Source organism: Rhinatrema bivittatum, chromosome 12, assembly GCF_901001135.1.
Source record: "Rhinatrema bivittatum chromosome 12, aRhiBiv1.1, whole genome shotgun sequence".
NCBI classification, from domain to species: Eukaryota; Metazoa; Chordata; class Amphibia; order Gymnophiona; family Rhinatrematidae; genus Rhinatrema; species Rhinatrema bivittatum.
The window spans coordinates 420,001-433,591 of NC_042626.1; the positions used below are offsets into that span (position 1 = coordinate 420,001).

Consider the following 13,591-nt stretch of genomic DNA (forward strand, 5'->3'; position numbering starts at 1 on the left):
CCCGAGCCTGAACATCCAGACGATAGAACCTGGAGAAGGTGTGCAAGGATAACCACATCGCCACTTGGCAGATGTCGACAGGAGACAGCAGCTTAGCTTCCACTCGGGATACTGCCTGGGCTCTAGTGAAATGAGCTTTAACCTGAAAGGGTAATGGCTTTTCGGCCTCTACATAAGCTTCCATGACCACCTCCTTGATCCAGCAAGCTATGGTAGCCCGCGAAGCTAGTTCACCCCATCTCCTTCCACTGTGAAGTTCAACCAAACGGTCCATTCTTGTGCACCAGTTCTGAAAGTTCCAGATACCACATCAAAAACCTACTGATTTTAAATGGCGGAGGAGGAAGTATTCTTCCATGTCCTTGTGCCTATCCAGGGATGACAACGAAATGTACTGATTCATATGACACTCCAAGACTAGCTTGGGCAAGAAGGATGGAACAGTACGAAGTTGTAATGCTCCTGGGGTCATCTGGAGGAATGGTTCCCTACACGACAATACCTGTAGTTCAGAGATGCGACGAGCCGAGCATATTGCCATCAGGAACACCGTTTTCAGGGTTAACAGGCATAAGGACAGACTGCGTAGTCTGGCACCAGGATTCCCTCTTTCCTCAGTGCCACCGCTACAACCACCATAAACTTGGAAAATGTTCTGGGCGTGGTGGCCAGGCCGAAGGGCAGCGCCCGGAACTGATAATGGTGTCCCAGTACCACAAAGCATAGAAACGATGTTCTTGCCGGATTGGAATATGAAGGTAGGCCTCAGAGAGGTCCAGGGAGGTTAGGAACTCCTGGTTGTACGGCCATTACCACAGAGCACAGAGTTTCCATGCGGAAATGAATTACCCTTGGAGGCCTTGCATCCATTTCAGGCACCTCCAAACAATACAAACAAATGATCCGACCGCTGAAAACTGTTTGTTACTTTTGCCTCTGGCAACTCAACAGACTAATTCGAGAAGGCAGGAGCTCCACAGTCTGATTCAGGTGAAAAGAAGATACCACCTTAGATAGGAATGAGGGTACCATGGGCAAAGACACCCCCTCGTCTGAAATCTTTAGAAATGGTTCCCTACAGGATAAAGCCTGCCGCTCAGAGATCCTTCTGAACGAACAAATCGTCACCAAAAATATCACCTTCAGCATGAGGTCCTTTAACGATGCCTTCCTCAACGGCTCCAAACGGAGGCCCACAAAGTACCCAACAAGACCAAGTTTAAACTTCATGCCAGACCCAATCTATGCACTGGCAGCTGCTTGACCCCTTTCAAATACCTCACAGCATCCAGATGTGAGGCCAACAATCTTTTCTGAGATACCCCAAAGCTGCCATCTGAACCCGCAAGGCATTGTAAACTAAACCCTTGAAAATCAAGGGCTCAGAGTATCCTTTTTGTCTCTAGTGCTTGCTCTCAAAAATCAAGTCACTTGACAAAAGTGATCTGCCCGATCCGAGAAAATAGGACCTTGCCTTAACAGCCCCTGCAAACAAGCCAATTTCAGGTACTCATCCACTGCATACTGAACCAGATCCGCAAACCATGGACAACACAGCCTCTCTAGCACCCCCAGTACCACCTGGCCCGGATGTCTCTTGGTGCCCTAAATACTCGACCTATTAATGGCGATGGAGGGAACACATACAGCACAATCCCTGTCGGCTATGGAATAACCTGAGGGCCTTATGCCCTTGGCTGTGACTTATCTGTGGCTGAAGAAACTTGCCTCCTTGGCGTTGCTCCTTGACACCATTAGATCCAGACGGGGACTACCCCAACGAGACTGGATAAGGCCAAAGGTCTCCTTCAACAGCTCGCATTCTCCCGGGTTCAACTGTTGCATGCTGAGATAGACAGTATGCAAGCGGACTACTCCCACAACATGTGAAGCGGCTATCCCCTGCAAATGTCGCTCCAAACAGGCAAAAAGGTCTTGGGTTCCTTGGGCAACCGCGCGACTCTTCGTTCCCCCCTTGCCAACTGACATAAGCCATCATTGTCACATTGTCCGAAAACACTAAGCATTTGACCTCGGACTTGTGGAAGGAATTCCACCAACGCCCTGCACACTGCTCATTTCCAAGGGATTGATAGACCAGGATGCTTCCACTGGCGATCACAGTCCTTGTGTCATTTGTTCTTGACAGATCACCCCCCAACCCTTGGGGTTGGCATCCATGACCCAGTCCAGACCCTCCAGGCCCATCCAATTTCCAAATTGGACCAACACAGCCACTATTAGAGACTGGACCTGGAAGTACCTTGCAGTGGTAAAGACCAATGAAGTTCCTTTAGAGGGTGCATGTGGGCAGAAGCCCATGGCAACAAATTCAACGTAGATGCCATTGAACCCAGGACCTGAAGATAATTCCAAGCCCTAGGCCTTGGCATCAATAAATTCCGTACTACCTGGGATTGTAACTTCCAAATCCATTCCGAGGGGAGAAACACTCTGCCGAGCTGAGTATCCAACTTCACCCCCAAGTATTACAGAATCTGGATAGGGCTCAGGTGACTTCGCCAGATTCACCACCCAGCTCAAGGACCACAACATATCCATCACCATGCGCACAGACTGCCAGCATACCTCCTCCAATTTCCCTTGGATAAGCATGAACTGGGATGATGATCCTACTGTTGTCTGCCTGTTTATTTATTTAGAGATTTTTTATATACCGCGGCACGTTCAGAACATCACCATGGTTTACAATGAACCATAAGTTAGCAACAAGCCTTACAATAAACAAACTTATAGAGTAATCATTTAGAACAAGAGTAACAAGTATAACTATTTATATAATAAACAATTCAATTACCTTGGGCAAATAAATATACATTGGGATAAATATACAATAAGAGGGGTTTATTCTCATGGGACAGTTGCAGGAAAACAAACATCTTCCGGTTTAAACGAGATGAGCTTCGTCTGCTTATTCCCCAGGTCCAAGCGAGATGAGCTTCGTCTGCTTATTCCCCAGGTCCAAGCGAGATGAGCTTCGTCTGCTTATTCCCCAGGTCCAAGCGAGATGAGCTTCGTCTGCTTATTCCCCAGGTCCAAGCGAGATGAGCTTCGTCTGCTTATTCCCCAGGTCCAAGCGAGATGAGCTTCGTCTGCTTATTCCCCAGGTCCAAGCGAGATGAGCTTCGTCTGCTTATTCCCCAGGTCCAAGCGAGATGAGCTTCGTCTGCTTATTCCCCAGGTCCAAGCGAGATGAGCTTCGTCTGCTTATTCCCCAGGTCCAAGCGAGATGAGCTTCGTCTGCTTATTCCCCAGGTCCAAGCGAGATGAGCTTCGTCTGCTTATTCCCCAGGTCCTGGATGTCCTCGGTCTTAAGGTTACTCAAGAGGATTCCAATAATGAAGGGGTTAATCCGGTTCTGGATGGTATTCGGGGACCATCAATATCTTCTTTTGAACTCCCCTCTCCCACCTCCCTTTTCCTCTCACTCGCTCGCCTTCTTTCCTATCATTCACACCCCCTTTCCTTCACTCCCTTCCCTCTCATACCCCTCGGCCCATTCACTTCCCTTTCCCTCCCATTTGACTCACCCTCACCCCCTCCCTCTGCCGCTCTTCTTTCCCTCCCACTTGACTGCTTAACCTCGCCGGCGCAACATCGCTCAGTAAGGACCCTGCCCCGTGGCCGCAGGTTCTTCTCTTGCTCGCTGCATGATATTTGACAAATGTATAAGCATTTTTATTTTATATTTTATATATTTATTTATATATATATATTTATGTATATATATCTATATATAAGATTTATATTTATTGATTTACGTTTTATTGTTCTATTCGCAGTTTATTGTTTATGTTATGCTGTACGCCTTAGTTCAATACTCTGTTTTATTGTTTAATGTAGCGCCTTACTTGCGAAAGTTTTGTTTTATGGAAACCGACCTGATTCGATTATGTATATCAAGAAGGTCGGTATATAAAAACTCTAAATAAATAAATAAATAAATCCACTTCTTGCTGTGCTGGGCATTTTCAGGTAGAGGGATAGGTCACCACACCCAAGGGGGCGGGGCTTTTGTGCCGGTGCCCCATGCTCGAGGCCTGTCTAATTGTTGAGTCGCTGCAATTCTACAATTAGGCAGGAGCCGGACACGGTGCAAAATTGTAAGCCGACACCGGCAGAAAGTGTAATCGTTACTGTGCACCCTCCCCCCCCCCTCTGGAGAGCGAGACAAGCTGCAGGATTAGAGACAGGCGCTGCGAGACCCCACGATGGCCGGCCCAGCATCTTCCCACATCTTTGATTGCGGCCCACACGTTGATTAATTAACAGATGATCAAAGAACGCGGGAAGATGGTGGGCCGGACCCGCACTAGAGTCCTGCCACCGGGGGGTCTGCACTGCAATACTTCAACTACAGCAGCAGCAGCTTTTTGTTTTAATAGAATGAGTCAGGCGAAACTACAGCAGTTTTACTCAGTTGCACGCACAGCTGGAAATCTTCAGCTTACCTGACTGCCAGGCCAGTCACCAGCTTTTGGGGATAAGCAGTAGGGATGTGAATCGTTTTTTGACGATTTAAAACAATCGTCAGATATATTTTAAATCGTCAAAAAATCGTAAATCGGGGAGGGCAGGAAAACCGGCCCTAAAACCCACCCCGACCCTTTAAAACAAATCCCCCACCCTCCCGAACCCCCCAAAATGTTTTAAATTACCTGGGGTCCAGTGGGGGGGTCCCGGCGCGATCTCCCACTCTCGGGCCACGGCTGCGTTAATAGAAATGGCGCCGGTGGCCCTTTGCCCTTACCATGTGACAGGGCAAAGGTAGCGCCGGCGCCATTTTGGTTCCTGACACCCAACGTCACGAGTGCAGGAGATCGCTCCCGGACCCCCGCTGGACCCCCAGGGACTTTTGGCCAGCTTGGGGGGGGCCTCCTGACCCCCACAAGACTTGCCAAAAGTCCAGCGGGGGTCCGGGAGCGATCTCCTGCACTCGTGAGCGGCCCACTGGGGCATGCCCGAGCCCCTGAAAAGGCAATCCACCCTGCTCTCCATATGCAGTGCATCGGCGCCCGGCCTGGCCCCAACTGTGCGCTTCACATCCAGAGAGGAGAAGGCACTGGGAGAGCCGCTGAATGAATGCCCTTGCTTGGATTACCTTACTCTACCCCCGCCAACAGGAAGACAAGGAGAAAAAAAAGCCAACATGGCTCTGGCCTGTTGTCTTTTTTTTTTTTTTTTAAACTTTATAAAATAGACAAAAATAAAAATTGTTAACTTTCCTGTCTGAAGGGTGGCAGAGGCTTCTCCCAATCCTCCGACATGATTCAGCGAGCAATCAAGGGTCCCCAACCCCTGCTCGTCCACCTCTACAACCAGGAGGGATGGTCCCACCAGGAACTACCAATCTCCTGTGAGAAAAATCTCCTTCTCTTTTTCTTCCTTTCCCATCTATATTTTTTTTCTAGCTACAGAACTGCAGGTTTTGCACCTCCTCCATCTGCTGGAGACAAAGAAATACTGAGGGACTGCAGGTGGCTCGCCAGGTTATGTGGCAGTGGCTGCGAAACTATCTCCATCTGCTGGAAATGGGACAGCAAAACCCAGGAGTCTGGACCGATCTGGGTACGTACAGGGAATTATGAATCAATGCCCTTCTAAGATCACCTATTAAAGCTAGCAGCATTGTGCTAGGGCATTTTCTAAAGCACTAATGGCATATATCTAAGAAGTTATTGTGTAAGGATAATTTTAGGCAAGCTAGCTAGATCTCTGGAAGAGTTTGTAACGCAAACAGACTCCAATGATTGCTAAGTATGAATCAATATATTGCATATGATGTGAGTGCAGGTGAACTAGAACCATTTCTTCCCTCATTCCTGAGACTTCCTGGCAGCAATGTGGCCCCAAGGAACATCAAAGGCCATGACATTTGGTATTTCTTAACACCTGGGAAAACCAAACGCTAAATACTAGAACCCATACCAATGAAGTAAGAACAAGTTAAAACAACTGATGTCCTTTGCCAAATGGCAGATGGTAAAAGTGCAAACTGAAGCACCTCCTGCAGATTTCCTAGCAACGCTGAATAGTTCAGTGTTATTTACCGGTTTTACAGAAGCAGCTGTAAGTGCAACAACTTTATCAAGAAAGAAAACTGCTCCTGTAGGCAAACTGAAGGAGCTTCTTGCTCAGAGTTTTCCTACCACTCCTTCTCCCCAAATTAAATATTGTGGATCAATTGAAGGCACTAAAGCAGGGGTCCCCCCTCCCCAAAGAAAGTCAGGTTTCAGACTCTCTCTAATGAATATGAATGAGATGTATTTGCATGTCTGCCTCCAATGAGTGCAACTCTCTCTCATGCACATTACTAAGGGGGCTCCAGGACCAGTCTGAGCAAACCTGCACTAAAGCTTTCCTCACTTACCGGACGTCGCGCCGCAGCAGAATATTGTAAGGGAGCCTGCCACCACCTCTCCCTTGATTTGTTACCTGTGCACGCCTGTCACACTTTCTTCCACAATGCCTCGAATCTTTTTAAACACATTCGGATATTTCTTATAAACCCAGTGGGTTAAATCTCCCCCATCGTCTAGGATCTAGAGAATAAGGCAGAAACAGTCAGTGAGACATTAACTTATCCCCAAAGAAAGACATAACTGAGCGCCATAGAAAGACACTTGAGCAGATCTCCCAACCCCACATGTGAAAGGGAGAAGGCTGTCACTCTATGTGAATCAGACAGCAGGAGGAAGGACATGAAGTACTCTGATTACCATATTAGCCTGCCAGGAGTCCATATTGACACATCGGTCAATGCACCACCAGAAATCATCCTCCGATTCCCCCTTCCATGCAAACACTGCCACACCTGCAGTAGAAAGAGAATGAAGACAGACATTTCAATTTATACACCAAAAAAAAAGAAAAGGATATTCAAAAACACCTATCTACGTTCCCCCAGAATGTTCTCTGCCCCAAAAATATGGAACAATTTATCTCCAATGTTGTGCCTGGAAACTTAGATGGGATATTTGGCAGCACAGCTATGCTGCTGAATATCCCTGGACAAATCACTACTTAGATGGATAAGTATTATCCATCTAAGTAGTAGTTTAGGCCTAATTTAGGCGGATAAGTTATCCATCTAAGGCTGAAGATCGCTACTTAGCTAGATAACTTATCCAGCTAAATAGCACTGTCCCGATCCACTCATTGCTCACCCACAAATTGACTGGCTAAAAGATAGTCAGATAAGTCACTTATCCGGCTATCTAGTGGCTGCTGAATATAAAGGAAAATTGATTCTTACCTGCTAAGTTTTGTACCTGAAGTACCACAGGTCAGTCCAGACTCCTGGGTTTTGCATCCCTGCCAGCAGATGGAGACAGAGAAAGTTTTACTGGCACTGTACATAACCTAGCGTGCTATCTGCAGCTCTCAATATTGACCTGTATCCAAGCCAAGATGAAGGCACCACCAAATAAACCCAAATGAAACTTTTCCCTCCTCACAAGTAGTAGGAAGATGAGATTGCCCAAACTGGAAAACTTGTTCCCAACGTAATTTAAGAGAATAGTATTCAATTTCCAACAATTTTGCATCATATACACCCAACAAAACGAGCAGAAGACTCTCTCCCTATTATTAGGGAGAGTCTCTAGACTGATCTGTGGTACTACAGGAACAAACTTTAGCAGGTAAGAACCAAAATTTTCCTTTCCCTGTACATGCCTAAGCTTCCGCAAACTGGGTGGGACCTTGAGACTTCTGCTCGCAGAACACTTTCACCAAAGTTCATGGAAGTCAGAGCTCCGACATCCAAGCAATAATACCTGACAAAAGTGTGCAGCAAACTCCAAATAGCTGCTCTACCAATCTCCTGCAGCTACACTTATTGGAATTCTGCCCAAGTGGTTGGAGAACAAGTCAAGAGAGCTCTTAACCCTTCAGGCACAGGCGACCCTTAGAAATATAAGTCAACCCAACCGTCTCTTTCAGCCATGTGCGATCGTAGCTTTTGATGCTTTACCTCCTTTCTTTGGACCACTACAGAGTACAACAAGAAGATCTGACTTACGGAAATCATTAGTAACCTTCAGATAATGCAAAAGAAGGCTCATAAAACATCCAAAAGCTTACTCTCATTCACAAGAGGCTAGGAGAATGCCAAATCTGTCAAGGATGGAAACTCCATTGCCTAAAAGCAAATCATTTTGGGCAGAAAGGATGGTACCATACGCAGGGCTGGTGCAAGGGTATTAGGTACCCTAGGCGATCCTTCTGCCTTGCACCACCCCCACACCCCCCCACTTCATTCACACTGCCAACTATGTGGCCGCGAATAGGTTGGGTGCTGCTTGCAGCCAGACAAATCTCTATTGCTTTTTGCCGTGAGCGGGATAGGCTCCACTCGTGGCAACCCCTACTGTTCTGTGCCATAGGCGACCATCTAAGTTCACCTAATGGACGCGGCAGCCCTGATCATGCGCAACAATATCCTCGAATCAGAGATCTGTTTAAAAAAAAAAAAAAAAGATCCTGACATGACAATCTGAATCAGTCATACTCCTGGCCGAACCAATAGCCTCCAGAAAAAAGCTCTCAAGCATTCAAGCTTTTAATCTTGCCCCCTGTAGGAGTTCAAACGAAGCCTCGCATATTCCTCAAAGTACCAGACTAAGATTCCATGATGGCTAAATCTTCCTCACCCGACAATGCAAATTCTTTACCTCCCGAAGGAAGCACCTGACATCTGGACAAGCCTATAGAGCAGTGGTTCTCAACCCTGTCCTGGGGACCCCCCCCAGCCAGTCGGGTTTTCAGGATATCCACAATGAATATGCATGAGAGAAAATTTGCATACACTGCCTCCATAACATGCAAATTTTCTCTCATGCATATTCATTGTGGATATCCTGAAAACCCGACTGGCTGGGGGGGTCCCCAGGACAGGGTTGAGAACCACTGCTATAGAGGGTACCCCTGAATCCTACCCCAGAGTCAGTCCAAGGCCGCTAACGAGTCAAGAGTTGAAGGCCCAACCTCTGACCAAATCTTCTTGGAGAAACGTCAAGATATGCAACTCAGCTGTCTGAACTAGCTGCTCTCAGTCACACACCAGGACTTGCAGACCCTTCAAACTTGAACATATGCTAAAGATGCAGATAGTCACCTGGCAAGCAACAAAGTGGAAATAACTGCTACAGAATATCCCTTCCGTGCCAATCTTCTTCTCTTAAAAGCCAAGCTGAGAGACAGAAGTGAGCAGCCTAGTGCGAACATATTGGGTCCTGATGGAGAACATCCGACAGGTGGCCGAATCTCAGCGGTCCATATATGGCCATGTTGAGCAGATCCGCCGACAAGGTCACGCTGAATCTACAAGAATTTCATTGCCTAAATGATTTACTATCTGGCGTTGCTTGGATGAATCACATTGACTCTTCCCCAGGGTCTAATTTTCTCAGACAGAGAAAATCTGCTGGAACCTTGCCTACCCTGGGGATGAGACACCTCCATTGTCTTCAGGTGATATTCTGCCCAGAGAACCAATAACTGGGCCTCCTTTAGCTCTGCCCGGAGAACCAACTGCCGGGCCTCCCGAGCCACCACCGGACGCTGGGTTCCTCCCTGCCAGATGATGTAGACCGCCATCGTTGCATCGAATGCTAGAACTCTCCTCGCGCAACCGTGGCTGAAAGGCAAGCAATGCGCATTGCACCATTCTCGTCTATAACTGACTGACAGACGAAATAGTCACTTTCTTGGACCAGTGGCCTTGCGCAGACACACTGCACCCCCACTTAAAAGGCTGGCCTCGGTAGCGAGTAACCACACCAGACTGGTCTGTGCGGAAGGGGAAGTTAGAAGTCCTCCATTCATAGATTCCATTGGGAGAGAAGAACCCTCCAAAGAGACTGCAGATACACGACTGCCAAGGCACCAATTCTAAGGTCCATACCACCGATCCAGGACTCGCAAGTAGTTACAAAAAGCCCCCAACAAATGTGTAATCTGACCCAGTCGAACAAAGCCCTCAGACCCTCCAGGGTCTGATTGGAAACAAGACAGCTCTCTGCTAGATTCACCATCCAGCCTGAAGACTTCAACCGCCTCAGCACGATCTAACCAACTGTTGCCAAAAATTGCCTGACTTCACTCGGCAGAGCCAATCATCCAAATACAGATGCATCAGCACACGCTCCCAATGTAGGGCCACTGCCCAACTGCCATCATCTTGGCAAAGTTGCACGACGCCAAATGGGAAGGCTGAAAAACAGAAAATGATCCCTAAAAACAAAAGCTTCAGAAAACTGCTGGTGCTCTGACCTGATGGCTAGATGCTAATAAGCCTTTGTCCAAACCAGAAAGGCCAAACTCCTCCTCTGGAAAAGAGGAACTATCAGAGCCACACTTATCTTTCTCCAAACTACAAATTGGATGAAAACATCCTTTCCTTCTGTGACACGATGAAAACAAATGGATCATCAACACGTTCATTGCTCCTCTCGGTGAACAGGCTCTAAGGCCCCCGATCGCCAGAAGCAATCCATTGTCTCCTGAATGGTGATCCACTTGGGGAGAGAAGTGGAAGTGAAAACCACCTAAGTGTCTATCTGGACAAGCAAATTAAAAAACACATAGCCATCTTTTAACACCTTTAGGATCCACTGGCCCTTGTTAATTTCAGCACACTTTTCACAAAAAACAGTATAAAATGCCTTCCGACGGCAACTGAATAGTAGACAGTCCTCACTACACTGTGAGGACCCTACTCTGCCTGTTTCTGTACCTGGGTTGTCTCAGGGAGGTGCCCCCTCCCCCCAGGACTCAGCTGTGGTTGCGATTTGCCTGTGAGGACCTGAAGAACCTTTAGTCCAAAGAAAAAGCCCTTAGACCTGTCTTCTGGCGAGATATGCACCTGCACCTTGGACTCTCCCAGATGCTCCATTATCTGCTCCAGGTCGTCCTCATACAAAAGCCTGCCCTTAAAGGGAAGAGCTCCCAGCCGAGAATTGGACAATCTCCACCAACCAGCCACAGCATTCTTCTGGCCAACCTTGCAGACATCCTGATCCCAAAAGATGACCTGATCGGGCCGTACAAAACATCTGTGCCATACACCAGATTCAACAGTAAAGTTTGTTTAAAAAAAAAAATAGCTCTGTCTGCAAGGAATCTATGCTTTAGCATCTTATCCTGGGTACAGCATGTGGTGGCCTTGGTGCGGCATGCTAGACAGCTTCAGGCGGTGGCTGGGGGAGCAGTCAGACTGCAGTGGCGAGTCAGCGCACATGGCTAATGGTGCCGAAGAGCCAATTCCTTGCAGACACAGCTATTTTTTTTTTTTTTTAAACAAACTTCACTGCCCCCGAAATAAGAAAAAAGGAATACTTTCCTGAATGGTAGCAGAGCTCTGAATCCACAGGTGAAAGAGGGAACTGGACCACCAGCTGCCCTGATCCCTGGAATCTCCGGGTACCCTGCCAAGACGGCTGCTGGATTCCTCAAAGCTTCCAGGCTTCAGAGTAAAAGGAAGGATCTGGACTACCAGATATCCTTAACTCCCATACTGAACCAGCACAAGCTAAATCCAGGGTCACCAACCCCTGCTCGCCTGCCTCAAACAGGAAGGATGGCCCCACCAGGACCTAACAACACCGTGGGAGGAGACTTCTTCCTGCCCCCCCCCCCCCCTTCCAACTCTAGTCCAGGCTGCTGGAGACAGAGAAATACTGAGGGACTGCAGATATCACACTAGGTTACGTACAGGGATACAAAACCCAGGAGTCCGGACTGATCTAGGTACATACAAGGAACTGGATATTCAGTGGCTACTAGATAGCTGGATAATGTTTACTAATTTCATAACCATCTTATATGATTAATATGTAGTTAATTCCTATCTCTCTTACTCCTATCTCTCGTATTCCTAGCTACTCTAGCTCCCAAGTTTAATCCCCCTGTTATATTGTAACTTTGCTAGTTTCGACCTTTCTTATTTATGGTTACTTTGGTTTATCCCTTGTTCCATGTAAACCGGCCTGATATGAATCCCATTCATGAAGTCCGGTATAGAAATATTTTTAAATAAATAAATAAAATAAGTAGGATTATCAGGCTATCTGCTGGCTGAATAAAAGGTCCTTGCTTTTAAGTGAGCACCTCCCATACACTGCACAGCAGAGACTCATCCTCTGGTTCCTGACCACCGGAAGTTTTCCCTATCACAAATTTCCTAGTTCCAGATTACTCATATTCACCTGGTTCTGAATCTCTCTCTCTCACTCACTCAACTACATACTGTACATGCAATTTATTTCCACTGCACTCACTTCCCTATTCCAACCACATTAACAAAAGGTGGAAGGAAGGCCAAACGATTGCTGGCATGGTTAAAAAGTGAGCAAAGAGGATATTTTAGCCAAAAGATCTTCATTCAAAAACTGGAAGAAGGATCCAACAGAAGAAAATAGGATAAAGCAAAAGCATTGGCAAGTTAAATGTAAGACATTGATAAGACAGGCTAAGAGAGAATTTTTTTAAAAAGGTGTCCATAGAGGCAAAAACTCACACTAAAAACTTTAAATATATCTGAAACAGAAAGCCTGCGAGGGAGTCAGATGAACTGTTAGATGATCGAGGGGTTAAAGGAGGACTTAGAGAAGATAAGGCGATCGTGGAAAGATTAAATGATTTCTTTGCTTCGGTGTTTACTGAAGAGGATGTTGGGGAGGTACCCGTAATGGAGAAGTTTTTCATGGGTAATGATTCAGATGGAGTGAATCAAATCACGGTGAACCTAGAAGATGTGGTGGGCCTGATTGATAAACTGAAGAGAAGTAAATCACCTGGACCGGATGGTATACACCCCAGAGTTCTGAAGGAACTAAAAAATGAAATTTCAGACCTATTAGTAAAAATCTGTAACTTATCATTAAAATCATCCATTGTACCCGAAGACTGGAGGATGGCTAATGTAACACCAATATTTAAAAAGGGCTCTAGGGGTGATCCGGGAAACTACAGACCGGTTAGCCTGACTTCAGTGCCAGGAAAAATAGTGGAAAGTGTTCTAAACATCAAAATCACAGAACATATAGAAAGACATGGTTTATGGAACAAAGTCAGCATGGCTTTACCCAGGGCAAGTCTTGCCTCACAAATCTGCTTCACTTTTTTGAAGGAGTTAATAAACATGTGGATAAAGGTGAACTGGTAGTTGTAGTGTATTTGGATTTTCAGAAGGCGTTTGACAAAGTTTCTCATGACAGGCTTCTAGGAAAAGTAAAAAGTCATGGGATAGGAGGCGATGTCCTTTCGTGGATTACAAACTGGATAAAAGACAGGAAACAGAATTAAATGGTTCACTTAGAGAATAGCCACTGCCATTAACAATGGTTACATGGAATAGACTTAGTTTTTGGGTACTTGCCAGGTTCTTATGGCCTGGATTGGCCACTGTTGGAAACAGGATGCTGGGCTTGATGGACCCTTGGTCTGACCCAGTATGGCATTTTCTTATGTTCTTATGTCAATTTTCTCAGTGCAAAAAGGTAAACAGTGGAGTGCCTCAGGGATCTGTATTTGGACCGGTGTTTTTCAATATATTTATAAATGATCT

At 46.5% G+C, this 13,591-nt stretch overlaps 1 protein-coding gene across 2 annotated transcripts in view; it reads right to left on the reverse strand.

Annotated features, from left to right (window-relative positions):
- AHCYL1 (adenosylhomocysteinase like 1) overlaps nucleotides 1–13,591 on the reverse strand; it is a 130,370-nt gene that overhangs the window by 83,567 nt on the left and 33,212 nt on the right. For both annotated transcript variants that reach the window (XM_029574187.1, XM_029574185.1), the window contains exons 6-7: nucleotides 6,741–6,835; nucleotides 6,457–6,563 (exon numbers count right to left, since the gene is read on the reverse strand). In XM_029574187.1, the coding sequence (XP_029430047.1) occupies nucleotides 6,457–6,563; nucleotides 6,741–6,835 (202 nt within the window). The remainder of the gene's footprint in view (nucleotides 1–6,456; nucleotides 6,564–6,740; nucleotides 6,836–13,591) is intronic.